Source organism: Chinchilla lanigera, unplaced genomic scaffold (genome assembly GCF_000276665.1).
Source record: "Chinchilla lanigera isolate Chin_1 unplaced genomic scaffold, ChiLan1.0 scaffold00021, whole genome shotgun sequence".
Classification (NCBI taxonomy): Eukaryota; Metazoa; Chordata; class Mammalia; order Rodentia; family Chinchillidae; genus Chinchilla; species Chinchilla lanigera.
The window spans coordinates 15,117,528-15,138,709 of record NW_004955422.1 but is presented as its reverse complement, the minus strand read 5'-3'; the positions used below and the strand labels follow the sequence as shown (position 1 = coordinate 15,138,709).

Sequence of the window (21,182 nt, the reverse complement as noted above, 5' to 3'; positions counted from 1 at the left end):
GTCCAGAGGTGGTGGAATCTGTGAATGTGGAACCCCAAGGTGTAAAGGGCTGCCTGAATATTTATGGGGTACAGTGTGATGTTCAGATATGTGGAATGGCTAACTCTTGCCAATGTACACACTATCATCTCACTTTTTTTTACTTTGAGAATGTTTAAATTCTACACTTAGCAATGTTGAAATGTATAATGCACTATTATTAATTACGGTTACCATGCTATGCAGTGGATCTCAAATATTTACCCTCCTGAGCCAGGTGTGGTGGCACAGGCTTGTAATGCCAGCACTGTGGGAGGCTGAGGCACGGAGGACCATGAGTTTGAGGCAGACTGGGAAACTTTGTGACTTAGCAAGACCCTGTCTCAATATAAAAGCAAAAAAGGCCACTTGCTGGCTTGTCATTTCAGGCGGTTGCTCCAAACCCTAAGCTTCAGCATCCTGGAATGATCGGCCATGCAGCCATGGGTGGTATATGTGGTCTGCCAGTTCCACCAGAGAGAGTTGAGGGACTCACAACTGGTAATTAGTCAGTACCCTACCAAAGGCAGCTCAGGAAACTGGCAGAGGGGCCACTTTATAGCCTACTGCTGGAGTCCACAGGGTGGATCCTGCAGCCTGAGTTTTGCAAGGCTGGGGGTGGGGAGATGTCCTGTTTTCATCTCCCTGTGGTATAACGGCACCTCTGAGCGTGCCCATAGAGTCTTGCATTGGCCCTGTCTTAGGGCTGTTGCACCTCTGGTGGGCATAAAGGGAAGGATCCTCTGTCAGAATGCAGCAACCGCCATAAGGCACAGCCCAGCCGGGCCTGGCCATAGGGCCCACTTTGGAAGAAGGGCCAGGCAGCCTTCCCAGAACTGGGGCTGTGGCTCCCGAGAACTGAGTGTACTTCGTAACCAGCAGTGGCAGAGGCTGGCATAGTCTGACCTCCTGTGCATCTGAGCTCACCTTGCCCCTGCCCAGAGGGAGGAGTCAGCTGTACCTGCAGGTGAGAGGGGAAGACAGGCCTGGAGGTGGTGGGAGGGAGCAGCAGGCCAGGCATTTGCGGCACATTTTGTGCAAGTACACACTGCACAGAGATGAGACCACAGCCTGCTCAGGGAGGCTGCAGCAGACAACACACACACAACCAAAGCAAAATCAAAACTACAAAAAACACCTTGGCCAACTGACCAGCACATCCAAGATCTGAAGCCAGGGCTCCACCATTAAATGAGTCAGTGAAGCCCTTCTCACAGTGAGGAAAGAAGGTGATAACATACCCCTTCATTTTTCAAAGGAAGAAGCTGACGCACAAGAGTACAGATCACTTCCTCAAGGTTACACAGCCTTTAAACAGCAGTGCTAAAGTCCAAATGTGGGGAACAGGGCCCAGCCTCCTTAAAAGGACTTTACTCACTATCTGGGGGGAAAGGAGGCACCATCAGCAAGCACCCAATAGATGCCTGAGATTCCCCTAAACCTGCACTCCCTAAAACTTCCCCTAAACTCCTGCACAATGGGAAGGGCTCAAAGTCAGCCTGGGTGGGGCCCACAGCTTCCTAAAGGAGAGAGGCAGCTGGCTGTGCTCAACCTGCCCTGACTTTGCAGAGCAGTCCAATGCCCTGCCCTCCTCCCTGGGGCCTGGGCAGTTGCTTGAAGCATGTTTTACTCTCTGAGTTTTCCAGGAGTAAGACAACCCCAAGCCCACCTCTGTCTCTCTGGCTTCTCCATTTACTTGCTGAGGCCAGAGGCCCAAGTGGGGTTTTCTCCCTGTGATGGATGGCACAGACCCCAGGCCTGCAGCTCAGCAATAGTGAACCAAAGGGCTGGTGTGTGTGTGTGTCTGTGCTCGCACGCCTCACCTGAAGTCCCAGCAAGTACCTGGGTCCCCTTGTGCATCCCATGCCACAGCCCTGAGGGATTGGCCAGGCTATTCAGGTCACAGACACCATACCATCATTTACTTGAGCAGGGAACATTTAATATAAAGAATTCTCAGCTATGCAAAGGAATTGTATCCAAAGAATTTTACAGAGTATCCTGAAGTCGAGGGCACTGTCCCTGGGAAGAAAACTCTTGAAGAAACACTTGCCCAAGACCAGGACTCCTTGCTGGAGAAGGTTTGGCCAAGGTCCCTGGATGGTGACGTCCTCCGAGCCATCTGCATTAGAATCTGTGCCTTGTATAGCTAGTGATACCTTCCGGAGGGCACACGGCTGAGGCACTGAACGACGCTCACGGGGAGCTGGGATCTCACTGTGTGTCAGAAGGGCTGTGGCCAGGTTGTCCAGGGCTTGCACATTGGACAGTGCCCTCAGATGTCCCATGCCCACCCCGGGCAGCCAGCTGTGCAACAGCAGCAAGAAGGAAACAGAAGCCCCTTCCTCCTGCAAGTGTCCCTCGGCACCCTCTGCTAACACGTACTGTGTGCCCTTCAAACAAGTGCTGTGCCGAGAGCCCAGCCCACCATGGCAGGGCAGATGCCAAAGGGCAGATGTGGACAACCTGCATACCTCATAGATCCTACTTCTGCTTTTATTTAACAAGAATAAGTCCTAGCCACAGAGAGCCAGAAGGTGGCTGGGTGAGCCTCAGACACTCCTTTGTCTGGACAGTGCAACACCCTGGACTCCTGATACAAAAAAACTATTACGAGAGGGCTTTTCCAGGTGAGCAGGTCACCTTCCTGCCCTTGGTATACTGAATAAGAAACCAGTCCTTTCTGCTGGTGTAAAGTCACAATTCCCCTGAGCACAGGGGACAGGAAAGAATGCTAACGTCAACTAGACACCTGCCAAGGGCCAGGCTCTTTCTGTTTCACAGATGAGGAAACTGAAGCTCTAGAGGGCACAGCTGGGATGCCAGCTCCCACTGACCAGCTCCACATGCTTTCTTACAGCCTGCCAACCTAGAGCTGCCAAGTGATGGGCTCTTAGAAGATGCCAGGCAGCAGGCGGTAGGGCACAGCAGCAGTGTAGTGTGCCCAATCCCGGCCGTACTTGCTGGCACAGCGGTGCTCGTCACGGAGGCAGCGATGGGTCAGCAGGATGGTCATGTAGATGATGTAGAAGTAGGGCAGGAGGTGGCTCCCACCACAGGCCAGGCAGTAGGCCAGGCTGCCCATCAGGTCGCCCGTGTAGTTGAGGTGGCGGGCCACACCCCAGAAGCCTGACACCAGCAGCTTACTGTGATGCTTCTGGCCATCAGCCGATGCGTATGAGCACTCAATGGCCTTGGGTTTCTGGCCCCAGATGAGGCAGCGCCCATCGGTCCTACGGAACAGGTCCTTCTGATGGTTGGCCATGCGGAAGATGTAGTAACCCAGCAGGCCTAGCACCAGGACGCCCACGGCGTGTGGGGTGGAGAGCTGCACAGGGTGGTATACCAGGTACAGGCCCTGGAAGGCAAGAAGGACATGGTGAAAATTCGCCACAGCACACAGAGGGTAGGAGCACGGGCTCAGGAGTCTAGAGCATGTCCATCCTCAGTCCCCTCCTCTGTAAATAAAAGCATCTACTTGGAGGGTTGCTGTGGGCCTCAAGTGCACAAATATGCAGATGTACCTATGTATCCACCTACCACCTGCCCTCTCCCTACCTACCTATACATACACACACGCACACACATATATATATGGATACATATCCACATGCATATGCTCCTCAACTTACGATGGAAGTCCTAACAACCCCACTGTAAGCTGGAAACAGGATAAGTCACAAATGCATCCAGTAGCTGGACATGGTGTTGTATTCTTATAATTCCAATACTCTAGGAGGCTGAGAAGGAGGATTCCAAGTTTGAACCCAGTCTGGGCAACTTAGTAACTAACACCTTGTCTCAAAATCAAATAGAGGGGCTGGAGATGTAACCTCAGTGAGAAGGCCCTGGGTTCAGTTCCTAGACACATACACATACCTAATCTTCTGACCATCCTAGCTTAGTGGCACAGCACACTAGAGACCACGGCTGTTGTTACCCCTCAGCCCAGCAATGAGAAAGATGATCACTCTGCATATTATATCACCATCCTACAATAGGATTAAAATTCAACATTCCAAGTACATCTGTACAGAATGCATACCACTTTCACATCATCATAAAGTCAAAAAATTAAGTTAAACCACCATAGGTTGAGGAATGTCTGTGTACCATATATAGCATAAATGTAAAATATACAATATTGTATGTAAAATGTAATTTAAATATAACATGACAATGATCAGTTTCAGCTGTCTACTTGGGTAGGCCGCTGTATCCAGATAGTTGGTCAAACCCTAGTCGTTGTGAAGGCATGTTTATCTGGATGAAATTAATATTTAAAACAAAACAGATAACTCCCCATAATGTGGGTAGGCCTCTGTCCAATCAGAGAAAAAGACTAACCGGGCGTGGTGGTGCACGCCAGTAATCCCAGCACTCAGGAAGCTGAGGCAGGAGGATGACTGTGAGTTCAAGACCAGCTTGGGCTACAAAGTGAGTTCTAGGCCAGCCTGAACTGCATAGCGAGACCCTGTCTAAAAAGACCAAAAAAGAGAGAGAGAGAGAGAGAGAGAGAGAGAGAGAGAGAGAGAGAGAGAGAGAGAGAGAGAGACTAATCTCCAAAGCAGAAATTCTGCCAGAAGAAAACCTTCCGACTTGAACTGCAGTATCAACTCCTCCCTGGGCCTCTGGCTGCCCTAAAGATTTGGAACCTGGCAGACCCCACCATCACATGAGCTAAAAAATAAATAAAACACACTCACATACACATACACATTCCTACTGACTATTTCTCTGGGGAATCAAGATATAAATACAGTATGAAAAATGTACGTATTTAGTGGATATAATTTAATGTTGTCTCTTGGTACTTATGCATGGGGGCTGGTTCCAGGACACCCCTCACAGATGGCAAGATCCATGGGCACTCAATCTCTTCATAGAAGGTGGCATGGTATTGCACAGAACCCACAAACACACTCTTGTATTCTTTAAACCACCCCTAAATGACTTATTACACCCAATATGAAGTAAACCCTAGCAAATAGTTGTTACACTGTACTGCTTAGGAAAATAAGAAAAAAGTCTTTACATGTTAAGTACAGATGCAACTTTAAAATATGTATGTATATATATTTTCAATCCACGGTTGGTACGGAGCCCACAGATACAGGCACCGTGTCCCAGGCTGAAACAAGGCCCAGGCTACAGCAAGAATGTAAGATCTCTTGTCACAGGTTCATAAGCCTGGAAATGGAGCCCACAGAACCAGAACACCAGCGAGGTTTCAGCCAGCTAGGCAGAGAATAAGTCAGGCTGGGCAGCTCAGAGCCTTGAGGCTCTGCAGTTATGCTGGGCATGGGGCTGCACTTGGCCCCTTAAACCCTCACACAGTGGCCAACCCCCAGCCATGTCATCACCATCCTGATGACTAGCCATAACCCTCCTCTGCGGGTTCACATCCTGCGCAGCTGGTGGGCTCGCATACTGGTCTTCCCTGCCGAATGACCTTTCAGGCAGCTTCCAAATCTGCAGGGCTGCTCCCATGTACACGGCAAGGATTTGGTGGCCAGGCCTCTCACAGCTTCCCTCTGCCTCAGGGACTCCCCAGGCAGCCCTGCGTGATGCTGGCAGGTCCCAGGACCAGGAATGAAGACCCCAGACAAGTGACCACACTGGTTGCCCCGCAGCTCTGTCCAGCCCAGCTGGGGAAAGTGTTGCTGCCTTGACTTTGCAGAGGTGATCAGCAACGTGCTCTTGGCTACCTCCCCTGGCTGATGGTCCTACATAGGGGCAAAGCCAGGCCCCTCTGACACCCCGAGCAGGATATAGATGGTCCACCCCGACTGACGATGGTGGACTTATGATGGAGTAAAAGCCACCCAAGGCCATTCTAAAAGCTATTTACGCTTGGCGCAGGCCCAGTACCTCGCAGGTGGCTGGCAACACTCAGAACAGGCTTTGTGTTAGAAGACTCTGCCCGGCTGTGAGCTAAGGTATGGTTAAGGGGAGCAAAGTCAAGCTATCTCTGGTAGGTTTTCGTGTTTTGATATTTTCAACATATGAAGGGTGTTTGGGACATACCTTATCATAAGTTGAGGAGCATCTGTGCTACAAAGACCCTTCCCTTCTTCCTAAATACAGGGGAGCAGCTTTGATGACCCCCAAGGACAAAAGTTTCTGCAAGGAGCAAAGCTTAGCATGAGGTACAGTGTCTGCTGGAGGTCAGCCTGGGGGGTCTTGAGAACTGGGAGCCACAGGCCCAGTCGCCACATCCCAAAGGAACGTGCCCTGCTGCCCTAGTCCCCCTCACCTGTAATGTGTACAGATAGGGCAGCCACACACAGTCGCCCCAGCCCAGGTACCAGCCGAAGTGGTCATGGCAGATGTCAATGGTCTTCAGATACCAGGTTTCATTCCAGAAGAAATCCAGCACATAGATAGCCTGCAAGACAGGAGCTGCCAGTTACCTCTGCTGTCCCCTGGCACTCAGCTGGGGCCTCAGAGAATGACCCAGACTACATGGGCAGGCGATGGCACCTGCATAGCCACAGAGCGACTTTCCTGATGGGCACGCTGAGCTGTTCCTGCTTTCTCTGGCATGCCTGGGATGTGGGGTGTCCGTGCTCTCAGCAGACCTTGCTGCATCCATCAGAGGACAAGGAGGGCCACACACAGTCAGAAGGGCTCCTAGCATTGTCCCTGGGAGCCAAAGCCTAGGGCCGTGGAACACAGAACAGACAAATTGCCCAGGGAGGTGGCTCCAAGTGCCATAGTCCACACAGCATGGACACCCCCTGGCTGAGTGTCCTGAAGTTTGCCCCATCAACTTCCCCTTAGCACAACACACGTTACATGGCTGCATGACCAGGTGACTGTTGTATCTCCACATGGCCAAGGACACTGATGTCCACTCACAGAGGTGGACAAAGGCAAAAGTGAGTCCCCCTCATCACTCCTCACTTCTCAGAGTAGGACCATGTGGGACAGATATTGCAAAGGCCATATACTATGACTGGCTGGGACCACGTGACCTTCCAAGGAGGCCAGACCCACGCTGCCAGGACCAGCAAGATGCTCACAGAGTTAGCGGATGTCCCCTGGGACAAAAGAGTGAGACTCCACATGGGGCACTCTTTTTCAGAGAGGCAACAACATCCTAGCACCAGACCTGGAATGGGTCCACAACGTCCACACACAGGCTCTTCTGTTCAGGCCTCAGGTGTGCTGGGCACTTGGTCCAGCAAAGCTGATCCCCAGGCTCCTGTGGTAGTCAGCCCCCTGCCCTGGCTCTTCCCTCTCCCTGGCACAGAGGGAGCCACAGAGGAGGAAGACTATAGAAGACCACATGGTAGATGCTCAAGAAGAGAAGGCCCTTCTTCATCATCCACTGGATCACAAGCTCAGTGAGGCCCAGGCCTGGGTGTCCTTCCTGGCCTACGTCCTCAGATCCAGGAGTGGCACCTGCCACAGGCCACCCAAATACCAGAGTTCCTGGAAGGTATGGATTCCTGCCCCTGCGGTCCATCACCAGCCCAGCATTCAGGTCACCCAGCTCGGGCCATGTCCTTAGTCTCCTAACTGGCCTTCTTCACCCCTGGGGCCCACCCAGCTGTGTCCACTCTGCAGCCAGTGACCATCCCTGGCCCATTCCATTACTGTCCTGCTTAGGACACCCTCCCAGGGTCTCACTGCTTTTGACAAGAACACGAAACTTCCACAAGGACCCAGGTGGCCCAACCCTAAGTTCCCAAGCTGCTCTCTGCTCAGGACACAGGCCCGTCCTTGGTTTCCCAGACTTGCTGTCTCTCCTGGTATAAGGGCCCTGCGCAGACTGCTCATTCTACCTGTAGCACCCCTCCTACTTCTCCTCCTTACCTGGGAACTCCTGTGCCCATATCCCATCTGAGTATAATCCCCAAGGAGACCTCCCTAGACCAGTCCTGCTAGGACTTCCTGCTGGGCATGCACTGGTGGATTCTTCCACTGCATGCTCACTGTGAGGCCCAGGAAGGGGCCGACTCTCAACAGCAGGGGATCAGAGAATGAGAAATGTGTTGGCTTTTGGGTTTTCCTGACAGGGTAGGCATCAGAACCGCCCTGCTCTGGTTGCAAATGGACTTTACCTGTAAGACGTTGACGAGGACCATGGAGTTGGTCACCTGGCCATACAGCTCCTGCTGCTTCGCTGCGAAGGACAGGTTGATGAGGGTCCAGGCCACGATCCCAGGGCGTCCATTGAAGAACAGCTTAAAGTCAAACCACTTCCCTATTCGAGGGTTAAACTCGATGCCCATCATGTAGTTGTAAAAGAAGTTGCCTGTGAATTTGCTTAAAAAGATAAGATATATTTAGTCAGGGAATACACCTCACCGAAAGTAGCCCACCTTACCACTGGGAATGCAGCTGCTCAGCACAGGCCTAGTGTGCTGACAGGTCAACAAGGTCACCTAGTGAAAACTTGCTGTAGGCTAAAAGATCCCCCCAGCAGGAGATGCTTCTGTCCCCGCCCACATCCCCAAAGCCCTCCTATAGTCTCCCTCAGGCAAAAGTGTGTAAAGTAATCGACTACTGTCCCATGGAAGGCTCGAGGACTATACCTGGCTGGCACCAAGTCTCTGTTCACCCTCCTAGGCGCCCTTGATGCAGGCATGGGCGAACAGTAACACTGGTCCAACCAGACTAAGATTCCACTCTGCAGCCCACACAGATGCGGAGACGCACAGCACTTGGCCCAGGAGCCAATGAAGTCACCAGTAGAGAATGAACAAGGCATGGTACTCAGGGCTGGGTGCCTCAGCCCCAGCACCCACACTGCTCCCTTGCTGGACACGTTATCACCTTGGTTACCTGACGCCATGTGCCACCACAGGGAAGGGACAGGGAATCAGCTGAGATGATCCACATGGAGACCCCTGCTAGGTATAACTTGCTATACACACCTAGGTATTTTTGTATGTATTAAAACATCAATTTTACCATTAGCTATTTCAGTTAATCTAAATGGAAAGAGGCAAAATATATAGTATGTAACAGCTGATGAATACAAAGCAGTAAAAATGCCCTGTGGGAGCCACAGAAGGAGGTCAGCCTCGTTACTTGATAACACATAGTCTACATAGTACTGTCATCCAAAGACATTTCCCAAGAGCCCAGGCACAACAGCTAAAGGCAACACTCCTATTTTTATTTGGGTCTCCAGACTAAACTGTGAACCCCACTACCTCCCACTATCTACAACCTGTTGATGGACAGATGGACAGATAGATGAATGGAGGGAAGAAGGGAGGGAGAGAGGGATGAGATGGGACAGGATGGCTGGGTGACCACTGTCCAGCCCAAGGCTTCCATACGAGTGAGTGCCAACCAACAGGGCTCTCCTGGGAAGCAATTACCTTAAAGCTACTGAGATAACAAGACTCTTCCCTATGGACACTCCAAAGACACAGGCAATGGGTTCAGCTTGCCCCCAGCCAGGCTTGTCTTTCTGGCTTCTCTATTCCCAAGACAGACATGTAGAGATAGGTAATGACTTGGCCACCAAAGACAGGTTTGGCCAGCTTCAGCTACATTACTCCCAAGGCAGGAGAAACCACCAGCCATTTAGCAAGGACATTTCCCAGATTCAGGCAAGTTCTATCTACATCCTCCTTCAAGGACTTCCCACCCTCCCATCCCAGGGCAGAAGGCACAGGTCAGAGCAGAGTTACCCACTTTTCTTTCTGGGTTTGATCAGTTACAAAGACATACCAGTCTTTGGCATTGGTGGGGAAAAGGTAGCCCTTTATCATGGCAAATGTGGACACAGCATAGCCAAGGACGTTGGCACACCACAGCAGCGGGATCCAGTTGTCAAAGATGATGGTGGGCGAGAACCAGAATAGGAAGTGGGAGTTAGCAAACCAGAGGAGATGTGTGATGAGCCAGGCTTGCAGGCCATTGACCTCATACTTGTTGACAACTCCTGCAAAGAAGAAGTTTAAAAATCAAAGCACTTTCCCGACCTGGATCAGGTCACCTGGCCTGGCTGTATGTGCCTGACCAGGCCCTACTTGTTCTGTGGGCCTATCCCTGCAGACACCTGCCCAGGACAACTGGGCACCATTCCAAAGTTGTCCAGCTGCTGCAGCCCTCCCAGGCTCTACAGCCAGTGGCAGCCTCTACAGTGGGGAGAAGGGCTGTCTGCTCCTGCTGTTTGTGAGCCTCTGGTTCTCACTGTCCTCAACAACCACTGCCTGAGTGACAGGTCTGCAGCTTGTTATGGAAGTTGGGGTGAGCAGCAGAAGCAGAGTTCCCTTTGTTATTATTCTTTGTGAGCAGAATTAGGGGTGGTATTCCTACCTGTACCACTATGTGTACATGAGGCCAGGCTCCTCACAGGTTCTCAGGGATGAAGAAGGAATGGGTTAGAGTGGAGGTTGGGTTAGGATTAGCATTAGAGTTAGGTTAGGGTTGGGGCTGGATTAGGGTTAAGGTTGGGACTAGGGTGAGGTTAGGGTTGCAATTGGGTTAGGGTTGGGATTGGGTTAGGAGGCTGCTGTGAGGAGGGAACTGGGGGTCAGAAGTTCCCTCCAGAAAGTGGTTTCCAGCCTGGGACAGCCTCACTGCCAAACTTCACCTCAAGACCTTGTGCTGTGGAACTAAACTTATCTGATTTGTGAGCAGTCCACGGAGTGCACATGGTATAGGGGGCTCAGAACTCAGACTTGAAGCCCCAGGCCAGCAGCACGCCAAGATGCCCACCAGCCTGAGAGGGAGGCCCAGGGTGTGGGTAAACATGGGCAGGTTACCTGCAGGTGTCACGGCGCCCTCCTGAACTCCTCCCACATAGCGTGGCACAAATTTGTGGCAGAAGTCAGGAAGCAACATGTACAGAAGCACCTGAAACATAGGATTTGGGTCCAGTGATTAGTGGTCTGCAGAGCACAGCTGCTTGTTTTGACCTGGCTTGGTTTTTATCTGCAGCAGAGCAGGAGCAAGAGACATGAGCACCAGAAGAGCTCATGGCTGCTGTGAGCTCAGGCTGCAGGGGGAACAGAGGGACTCACGTGCAGGAAACTGCTTTACCACTCACTGTACAGAGCCTTCTCCCAGCCACGGCCTCATTGCCCCTCAGGAGAATGCACTGGTCCTTCCCTGGCCCCTCCTGGGGACTATTTGAAAAACCTGAAGATATAGTTTGGATGCTATAAAAACATCTCTTCCGAGGTATATAATTCAGCTGCATTTCACATACTCATAGGATTGAGCAACTAGTGCCACTACCTAGTTCCAGAATTTTCTCATCACTACAAAAGGGGAACCCCATTCCCAGTGACAGCTGCCCCATTCCTTCCTCCCCCGAGATCCTGACAACTACTGATCTTCCTGTCTCTATGGGTTTGCCTCTTCTGTATATTTCACATAAATGTAATCACATGAGACGAATCTTCTGTGACTGGCTTCTCTATCTCAGCAGAGCACTTTCAAAGCTCATCCACACTGCAGTGTGTATCACAACCTCGTTCCTTTTCACAGCCTAATAACAACCCATGGGTAGACAGAACACCCACTGTTTAACCAGACCTCTACTGATGGACAACTGGCTTGTTCCCACTATAGCTTCTGGGAATAGTGCTGCCCCTATCACTTACCCAAAGCACAAGAGACCTCAAGAGAAGGTGTCTGTAGCCCAAGAGGTTGGCCTTAGGGAGAAATAGTGGACCCTAGTGCAAGCCTTCCTTCTGGAGGCCTGATACTAGGTTCAGACACAGAGCAACTTTGCTGTGTCTGGCTTGGTCCACTGGGAAAGCTTTCCCTTCCTGTTGGCCTCCTAGACCAGGACTGCACAGCAGCATGCTGGGAAATACTAATCTTGGCTTTGCTGAATAGTAGCCCTGGGAGGGCTGGGACCTCCTTCCCATAGGCTAGTGCAGGATCTGGTCCCAGCTGTGCATGGGGCTTCCTTGGGCCACCTGTGCCCTCCACAGACTTGTCCCTAGTCCACAGCATGTCTCAGGAGGGGTGGGCGCATTCCCAAATACAGCGAGGCAACCCGACACTGAGATGATGACAGGTGCTTCCTGTGCTCTTGCTGATGCGGCACTAAGCGTGTCTGAGTCCAGATAACACCCTGCTGGGTCCCAGGAGTGTGAACACCCATCCAAGTGAGGAAAAAGGCAAGACAATGCTATAGGTGGGCATGCTCCCCACCACCGTGCCCTGATCACAAGGGCAGGGGACTGACCTGGAAGGTGACCCACAAGGTGTAGATCTGGACAGCTTTCATTGTCACAGGTGGGGTCTTGGCCCAGATGTCTGTGAGACTGGCATGACCAGTGACTGTGTTCAGCACGGGGGCGGTCAGGGAGCAGCCGTACTGGTCACACGCCATGATGAAGTAGTACACAATGAGGGGTGCAAAGAGCAGCAGGAAGATGACGCTGGCCAGGGAAAACCAGTCCACTTCCCTGCAAGGAGGAAGAGGGGGTCACAGCAGGGCCCATCTGTCCTGTGAGCTCACAGGGGACTCTGAGAAGCCCTCATGTTTGGGGCTGTTGTTCACACCACCCAGCACCTTATAAGATTGGGTTGTTGGCTGTTTGTAGAAAGCTCCCTACTAAAGGAGGGGTCACCAACCTGCCGCTCTGCCGCCTGCCAGAACAGACAGAACAACAGTTCCTTGCTCAGTGAACCAAGGACCATGACAGCAATGAGGACACCTTCAAGTCCATACTCTCCTCTCCCTCGTTGGTGATACAGGTAGGTACCCCTAATCCCCATACGCTCCAAAATCCCAAACTTTTTCAGCACAAGTTGATGCCATGAATGGAAATTTTCATACCTGACCTCAAGTGACAAGTCCCATTCAGAACATCGGAGCACTAAGAATATGGTATCTTTTTACCTTCAGGCTATGTGTGTGAGGTGTTCATAAAACATAAATTAATTTTGCATTTACATTTAGGTCTTTCTCTGAGATCTCTAATTTGCCTACGCAAATTTTGCAACATCTGAAAACAATCAGAAATCTGAACCACTTATGGTCTTAAGCATTTCATACTCAACCTAAAATGGTTTCCAGTTTCTTTTTCTTTTTTTAAAATTCCTTTTTAAGTTTTCTACTTTATAAGGTGGACAACTGCTTCTCTTGCATGACTAACAATACAAAAGAATTTTTAAAAAATAGGTCAATAATGTCTCCAGGGCCAAAAACCTCTGAGATCCCTCTTTACCTTCTAGCTGGGAGAAACGGGGAGACCCTTACCAGGCACGGCCCCACTGTCCTTGAGATGCAGCCTTGCTGTTGGCGATGTTCCCTGGGTTCCCAGTTTGGGGAGCGCTGGGCTGGGATTTTGAAGCCATTAGGCCCTGAGGGAAAGAGAAACTGCTCAGATCGTCCCAGAGAAACAACTCCACATTCTTGCTGCATTCTGCAGGACTTTGGCCTTGTGGTGCTGGCCTGCTCAGGACCTTGACCTGACAGTAGATTCCAAGAGGAAAAGAGAGCTTCCTGCCCTAGACCCTCTCCTGAGCCTGTGATCTGGGCCTACCCAGTCTTCCCAGATCTGCTTTCTTCCCTCTGCCCTAGGTACATGAGGTCTTTACTCATCCGTGAGTGCCAACCACCTTGCCCTGGGACCTGTACTTCCTCTGCTTAGAACACATTTGCAGGTGGCCTTGTTTAGGGCTCGTGTAAGGTATCTGCTTCTGCAGTAGAGCTCCCCTCACCAGCCAATCAAAAGTGGCTCCTCTCCAGGTTTCCAGTCAAGGCAAATGACCTGTTTAATTTCTGAGCAACTCTCCTTACCATACAGAATTGTTTTATTTGTGTTCATATGGACCATCTGTCTCCCTCCACTAGCAGGCAAGCTTCCTTGGGAGCAGGCATCGTGTGCCCTACTTACCACTCCACCCCTAGGATTAGACGAGTGTCTTGAAGGGTGCTGGATAACCACCCTACCAAAGGAAGGGGGAAGGACACGGAACTTCTCTAGGTACCACAGCTGCTCTAGATGGTTATAATTTGGGGGTTGCAGTGATACACCCACTTCCAAAACTCAGTCTATAAAGCTCTAACATATAGGCAATTTTATAAAGATTAACTTGAACCAGGGAAGGTGGTAGACACCTGTGATCGCAGCAGTCTATGAGGCTGAAGCAGGAGGATTGCAAATTTGAGCCCAGCCCAGGCAATTTAGTGACTTAGTGAGAATTCGTCTCAAAATTTTAAAAAAGGACTTCAGATGGCCCTGGGTTCAATCTCCAGTACCACTCCCACACACAAAAAGGTAATCTTGGAAAGCTTTCAGAAAAAGCCAGGATTATGCAACCTGGTAACCTTGAACTTCTCCACAGCAAGCTAGATCTCAGATGACAATAGAACACTTTGAAATTCTAAGGGAAACTTTCTCAACCTAGGCTTTTATTCCCAGGTTAATTATTTTTCTTTTTCTTTTTTTTTTTTTTTGGTTGTTGTTGCTGTTTTAGTAGTACATGTTTGTAGTACATAATGATTACATTACTCATGGGGAGCTGGTACATGTATGTATCACATCTTGATGGGCAGGGGCCATGCCTATCTGTGTGGCTTCCACAGAGCATAAAGCTTGGCATGAACAAAAGAAAAGAGCTCCTGAGAAGTATTCACTCTCCAGCAACACTGGTTGGGCCAGATTGTGTCCTTTTTCAGTACTGGAGACTGAACACAGGGCCTTCACACTGAACTAAACCCCCAGACTTTTTTTTTTTATTTTGAGACAAGTTCTCACTCAGTCACTAAATTGCCCACACTGAGCATGAACTCGTGATCTTCCTGCCTCAGCCTCCCAGAGTGCTCAGATTACAGGCGTGCACCACTGTGCTCAGCTCCAGCTTGGTTTTGGCAGTCTGTCTCCCTGGCGGCTTGTACAATGCTGCTTACTGAGCAGAAACATCTACGCCTTACCTTGGGGTACAGCCCTATTCACCATCCCCAACCAAACACATCCCAACTCAGTAACCTCTGATCTCCAATTTCCCCATTAACTGGGTAAAACCTGAATGCTAAGTACATACAGGTCTTACAAGAAATCAAACAAGGGACTGGCATGCTTCACACCCCAAGGAATAGGTTTCCCAAGAAGACAGTGCCTGGTACCAACATAATCCTTTGACTATCTAAGAAGCCATAAAACGGGAAAAGGGCCATAAAACGTATATAATCAGAACTAAAAAAAGCCACTGGAGATTGCTGTCAAGAGATTAAAGGGATTAAAACAAAATCAAAGCCAGGCATGGTAGTAAACACCTGTAATCATCCCTGTACTCTAGGTGTCTGAGGCAGATGGATCACAAATTCAAGCCCAGCCTGGGCAATTTAGTGAGACTCTCTCAAAAAAAGTTAAAAAAAAAAAAAAGCTAGGTTAAAAAAAAACAGTAGCTCAGTGCAAAGGCCCCGTGTTCAATTCCCAGTACTAGAAAAAAAAAGTTAATGTTATAAGCTTATTCACAGTTCACACCCTCAGCTTCCCTCTTCCGTCACAAGCACTGAGTTCTGTAATTAACACACAAGGACCAGCCCTGCAACAGGTGGCTGGGAAGACAGGAGCGGGAGGGGCTCTGGGGACATTTTATTTTATTCCTAAGAATCTCAAACAGCAGGTGACAGCTGACATCCAGTGCACCAGTTTGTTCCTACTTTTCTAAGCTACAAAGTCGCCACCTGTGTCCATGCTCAATAGCGCTATGGGTGACACTCTCACCTCTAACCCCTGACCGAGCGGCTTCACAGCAGAATGAAGTTCCTTTCTTGAATTGGTTCTTAACAACTTCCAGGATCTTAAGTTCCAAAAGGTTCTGGGTCCTTCTCCACAGGCTGTGCAGAGTGCTGCAGGGGAAATGAAGATGCTGAAGACCTCAGGGATCTGACCTATCAGGGTGGAAGGCACATCAGGACTCACCTGGCCTCTGTGAAGACCCACTGCTGGACTCAAACAAGGGTTCAGGCTCAGAGAGGCCCCTCTGGGAGTGGGGGATGCTGGGCAATCTTGCCAGATCCCCTGCATCTGGCTTGGGGGCAGGCAAGCACTGAGGACTCCACTTGGGGCAGTGGATGCATTTGAATGTCTGTGTTCTGCCTTTGCAGAACGTAGGGAGGGCTTGATGGGGGAGGGGGTCTTCGGCATGAGAGAAAGAAGGTAGAATGGTGTTTTCTTTTACTTTGCTCACTTAGCCTGAAGCTGGGAGCTAAAATGAGGTTCTCTTATCTCTTTCTTCTCTCTATTCTTTGGCCTGTGACTTAATTTAGGACAGAATTCTGTATAGCACACTTGGGGAAGGAGTGGAGGAGGGAGCTGGGGAAGGGGTGGGACACTGTGGCAGCTCTCAGGCCCCAGACTGTCTTTTGAGTTCTACAAATATAAATGAGGGGGCTGGGGATTTAGCTCAGTGACACAGCGCCTGCCTGGCAAGCGCAAGGTCGTGAGTTCGATTCCCGGTACCAGAGTAAAACCAAAAATATATATATATATATAAATGAAAGGGACTCTGCACCTGAGGGCCCGGGGAGGACTCAGATAACGTCAGCTTTTTGGCATCATGATAGTTTAATGATGGGGGATACAGAAGAGGCTGTGAGTTCCCAGTGCAATCAGTTTTCATTTGCAGGGTGTCACCACTTGGACAATCCAAGATGTGTGACCTTGAACTGTTACCTGGTGCAGGCTAAGCTTCAGCTCCCTCCTCTGCAAAGTAACCACATCAGTAAGATCAAGGGTGCCAAAGTGCTCAGGGTCACATGAGACTAGCCCTCCAAGGGCTCACCTAAGAGTCAGTTCTCACCTGCACAACCATCAGCACCAGCCAAGGCCTGGGGGATCATCCAGGTGAGACTGACAGGCCTACAATGATGAGCCATAGAGCATTCTGGCTGGCAGTCACATAGCAAATCACTGGAGCTAAGTGGCTTCGAACAAGTTTTTCCATCACCTCTCATAGTTTCTGTGGGTCAGGAACTTGGGGAGAGATGGTCTAGACAGCAATGGTTTGGGCCAGGGCAGTGGGGGTGCCTCGCACAGTGCAGTCAGCTATGTGCTGGGGCCCCTCTCCCTGGGGTCTCCTAGGCAGGCTGGCGTGGGTTCTCACAGAGTAGAGGCCTATCAAGGCAATGAGGTCTTTACAAGGAGGGTATTGGGAGGTTCCTCACACAAAGCAGAAGTGTCTTTTCTGACGTGACCTCTGAGGGACATGACATTATTCCCACCAGATCCTACTGGCCACAAGCTCATCATCATTCAAGAGCAAGGAAATCAGACTCCACTCTTGATGGGCATGGGGCAATGAATTAGAATATGAGCTTCTGTTGGGGACAACCATGGATGATACCGCTTGTCACAGACAGTTATTTAGCATCTACCAAGTGCCAAGAACCCATTATCCCACTGAACTCTCATGCCCACCTGAAGAACTGGCATTGTTATGCCCATGTTATAGACGAGGAAGGTGGAGTGACTTGTTCACTGCTAATAGACCTTCAGGGACAAAGATGGGTCTGGGGGAACTTCACCGTCTATGACACAGTTGGAAGGAAAATCTCCAATAAAACCTGAAGTAATGAGGATACTGAGAGCTAGCTTTTTGAGTGTTATGCTGAGTATTATTCTAAAGGCCTTCCAAATAATTTACTTAGTTGGAACATTATAGGAATAGCAGAAAGTCCAATTCCTCAGGAATGGGACAGGAAAGATATACACATGCCTCAAATTAGTTTTCAAGATAAAAAGACTGATACAACTAGAAATGGGCAAAGGGGTGTGACGCCCGTCTTCTGTGAGAATAATTTTAGAGGCCAGGTAGACTCAGCACATACAGGCAGGGGTTTATCCTGGGAAATATATTCATAGGGTTGCGTAAACAAGCAGATGCAAGAACTTCCATGAGTCTGTGTATACATGCACAAAATAATGAAAACAACTAAAAGATGACAGGAAAATCACACAAGCAGGGACACCTATATGGTAAGAAATGCCCAGAGACCCTGGTCCCTAGTTTTCAGGGTCAAATCCAGTTAACTGAAGCTGCAAGGCTTCTGCTTTTGAGAGGTCACAAAATATGTGCTCACTATAACAGGAATGTCTAAGTCATATGTGTGGGGGAAAATCTTTTCTCTTTCCTCCAATTCACCCCAGATGTCATTTAACTGTAGCATGTAATCTTGCAGATTATTCCACAAATGTAAATATGCATCTACTCCAAAGTGGCCTAGGAGGGTTCGATTCCCAGAATGAGTAGCACTTGATTACTCCTGACATTGAGCTCTGCAAACCATCCTGGCTTTTTGGAGAAAAGGTGTCCCTGCAAATAGAATTATAATAGACAGCTAAGATACACAGAAATACTATAGGCAGTCAGACAGGGGTAGACCCTTGGAAAAGGTTAGTGCAGAAGACAACTGGGGCTGGGGATGCAGTCCTTGACCATCAGGCTTCAAAATAAAGAGAAATGACTACCACCACATACTTCCCTTGGGAGGATCAGCAGTGACTGATATTCTAAATAGGCATCAATCGCCTTAGGTGGAGGACCAAACCTCCCTAGCCCATTTCTCCCCAGAAAGTCCTTATTCTTTCCATGTAAGATTGCCACGTGACTTACTTCCCCATTTGATTCCAATTTAATCAGTATTGCCTAAGTGGTTATACTGGTAATCTCATTGTTTGACCATAATTTTGTCCCACCTTATATCCACTTCATGATTTTTCCATTGGATCAATATTCCCCATGCGACCATAGTTTTACCCCACCTTATACCCACCTCACTTGGTGGTTTTACTCTATAAAACGCCCTTGAGAAGGGGGTTCCCGGGGCCACCCACTCGGGACCCCCTTCTGTCCCTCTTAGACTGAAGTTTTCTTTCTCTCAATAAATACTTCCTACTCTTAACCTTCGTTGTTCCTGGAATTCATTCCTCCGATTTCACAGAACGCAACCTTAGTGTATCAGACATCTAGCAGGTAGGGAGTTATATTTCCCTTATATTATGTGGATTATTTTGAGGTCCTATATCACATGCCCTATATCAGAATGACTTACTGTCCTCCTCAGACCTGTCCTTGTCACCAGTCTGGGAGCCTCCCAGAACTCGGGAGCTGTCCAAGCCATCACCTGGCCTCTCTGTCCCCCAAGCTTACTCAGTTTGTCACTCCAGCTATCCAATCCATCTATTTCTTGGGAGAATGGGATTGTTCAAAATTGTATGAAGGGATTCACTGAGCGGGCTCAGAAGGAAAAGGTCACTACCTAGGGTACCGGGCGGGTCGAGGAGCGCCCCACTCCCTAAGCACCGGCAGCTCTTCGTCTGTGACCTGAACCCCTGCCGCGGAGCGATCCTCCCTCACAGCCCGCGGGCCCCACCCAACCTGGGCTCACGTCCACCTCACATCTGCTCACAGGAGCCCCCTTCTCACCTGAGCAGCTATCCCCGTCCTACCTCGCGCACACGACCCCCACCTGCGCACTCGAACCGCTCACCTGTGCGTCCACCCCGCTCCGGTGGACAACTGCGGGATGCGGGCCACACGCCAATCTCGCCGACTCGTGGGAGTCCGAGGCCCCGCCCCTGACATGACGTTTGCGATAGACGACCAATCAGAGACGGGTCCTGAGCGGTCGGCGGCCCTGCACCCGGCCATTGGACGAGGAGTCTGAGCTGACCACGGGCCCACCGGGATCTCCACTCGGCTGCTGCGGATCCGAGATTGACAGCCCGAGCCCGCCCCTAGCCCCGCCCAGGTCTCGACCTCGGGAGGATGCGAGGTAGAGCTGGGGGCTAGTAACAGGAGGAAGGAAGCCTAGTGGGCCGCACTGAGAGTGCGCCAGACTTGTACATTTACTGGCTAGGTGGCCGTGAGACTTGCAGAGCCTCAGTTTCTGCCTCTCCAAGGGCTCTTAACATTTATGGAGGATCTGGTGTGTCCAGCAAAGAGCAAAACAGACGAAATCCCTCCTCTTGAGGCTCATGTTCTGGGGGGAAGGGGATGCACCAGGAACACATAATAAAGTAAATATAGAGGTGGACGACAGTGAGAGATGATACCCAAAAGACAAAGCAGGTTAAAGAGACTCCAGGTCTGGCAGGCAGCAGTTTTAGGTAGGGATGTCCTAAAAGGTTTGCTACCTGGGGACCTTCCCTGGCTGGGTCTCCCAGGAGGGGACCCGGAAGTGCAGTTTAGGGTCCTTCTGAGGGATCACAATGTGGGGACGGGGACGGAGACAGGGACGGGGAGGCAGTAGGATTGAGCAAAGGAGTAAATTGAGCCAGAACACAAACCAGACCACTTGGGTTGTAGGAAGAAGATCCCCGGAGCCCTAACCACAGTAACACCATCTTATAGTAGGCTGTCAGCTGTCCTGTGGGCTCTGCCAGGTGCTGAAGCTTCGTGCCAGACCCTAGCACAACAAGGTCATTCATCACCGCCTTGACAGTGTAAGCGGAGACCAGTACAATCCTGATAAAGATGGAAGCGGAATACACAAACACATAATTTTTCCCATGGGTTCTGCTTTTCTTTTTCTTTTTCTTTTCTTTTTTTTTTTTTTTTTTTTTTTTTGCCATGTGACCAAGAGTCATTTATAAACAGGAGCTTGGTAAAGAGGGAGTGACTTTGGTAGTATCACTGATGGTAGTAAGCCGTCCACTGCTCTGTAAGTAACTCCTAGTAAATGCATTCACTTGCCAAGCTGGACTTGTCTGGATTATTCTTTGGTCTGTCAGCACTATCTCAATTCAGAGGTAGGCATTCCTTTTACATCTCCTGGCAAATCACAGAATGTAGGCCAACCTCATGGGGAGAAGACAGTGGTAAGAGAGGCCCTCAATGTTGTCCTTTTGGTCTGGAATGGTTGTGCCTTATGTTCCTACCGCTGATAGATGTGGGCCAGACTATAGAAGGCGAGGTGGCCCCTGGAGGGGTGGACAGGGGCAGCTGTCTGTGGACCCCATACCTGACAGGTAAGCAAGGCCCTACTGGGAGAGGAATCTGGTGGGTGCATCCCTCACAGATTTTTTTTTTCTGCAGCTTTTTATTTTGAATACATGAAGTATTCAAATAAGTTGAGAAAAGATGGGGCTGTAACACTATGGTGGAGCATTTGCCTAGTATGCACAAAGTCCTGGGTCGCATGCACAGCACCACAAGAGATACAAACAAGCGCAGCTGAACATATAGCAAACACCTTTATACCTAGATGCAGCAGCTAGGTA

General features: G+C 50.0%; 1 protein-coding gene across 4 annotated transcripts; it reads right to left on the bottom strand.

The window, feature by feature from the left end:
* Window positions 1-1,938: 1,938 nt before the first annotated feature.
* Window positions 1,939-19,555, bottom strand: Dhcr7 (7-dehydrocholesterol reductase). Of its 4 annotated transcripts, none has more exons than XM_005384227.2 (9): window positions 19,451-19,555; window positions 15,684-15,808; window positions 13,208-13,311; window positions 12,188-12,410; window positions 10,752-10,842; window positions 9,712-9,925; window positions 8,088-8,292; window positions 6,275-6,406; window positions 1,939-3,376 (listed from the first exon to the last, which is right to left on the bottom strand). In XM_005384227.2, the coding sequence occupies exons 3-9, from the start codon at window positions 13,303-13,305 to the stop codon at window positions 2,912-2,914; spliced, it is 1,428 nt and encodes a 475-aa protein (XP_005384284.1). In that variant the 5' UTR covers window positions 13,306-13,311; window positions 15,684-15,808; window positions 19,451-19,555; the 3' UTR covers window positions 1,939-2,911. The 4 variants fall into 4 exon arrangements, with proteins under 4 accessions (XP_005384284.1, XP_005384285.1, XP_005384286.1 ...); XM_005384228.2 differs by having other exon boundaries at window positions 15,684-15,850; window positions 19,451-19,544; XM_005384229.2 differs by having other exon boundaries at window positions 19,387-19,520.
* Window positions 19,556-21,182: the final 1,627 nt, after the last annotated feature.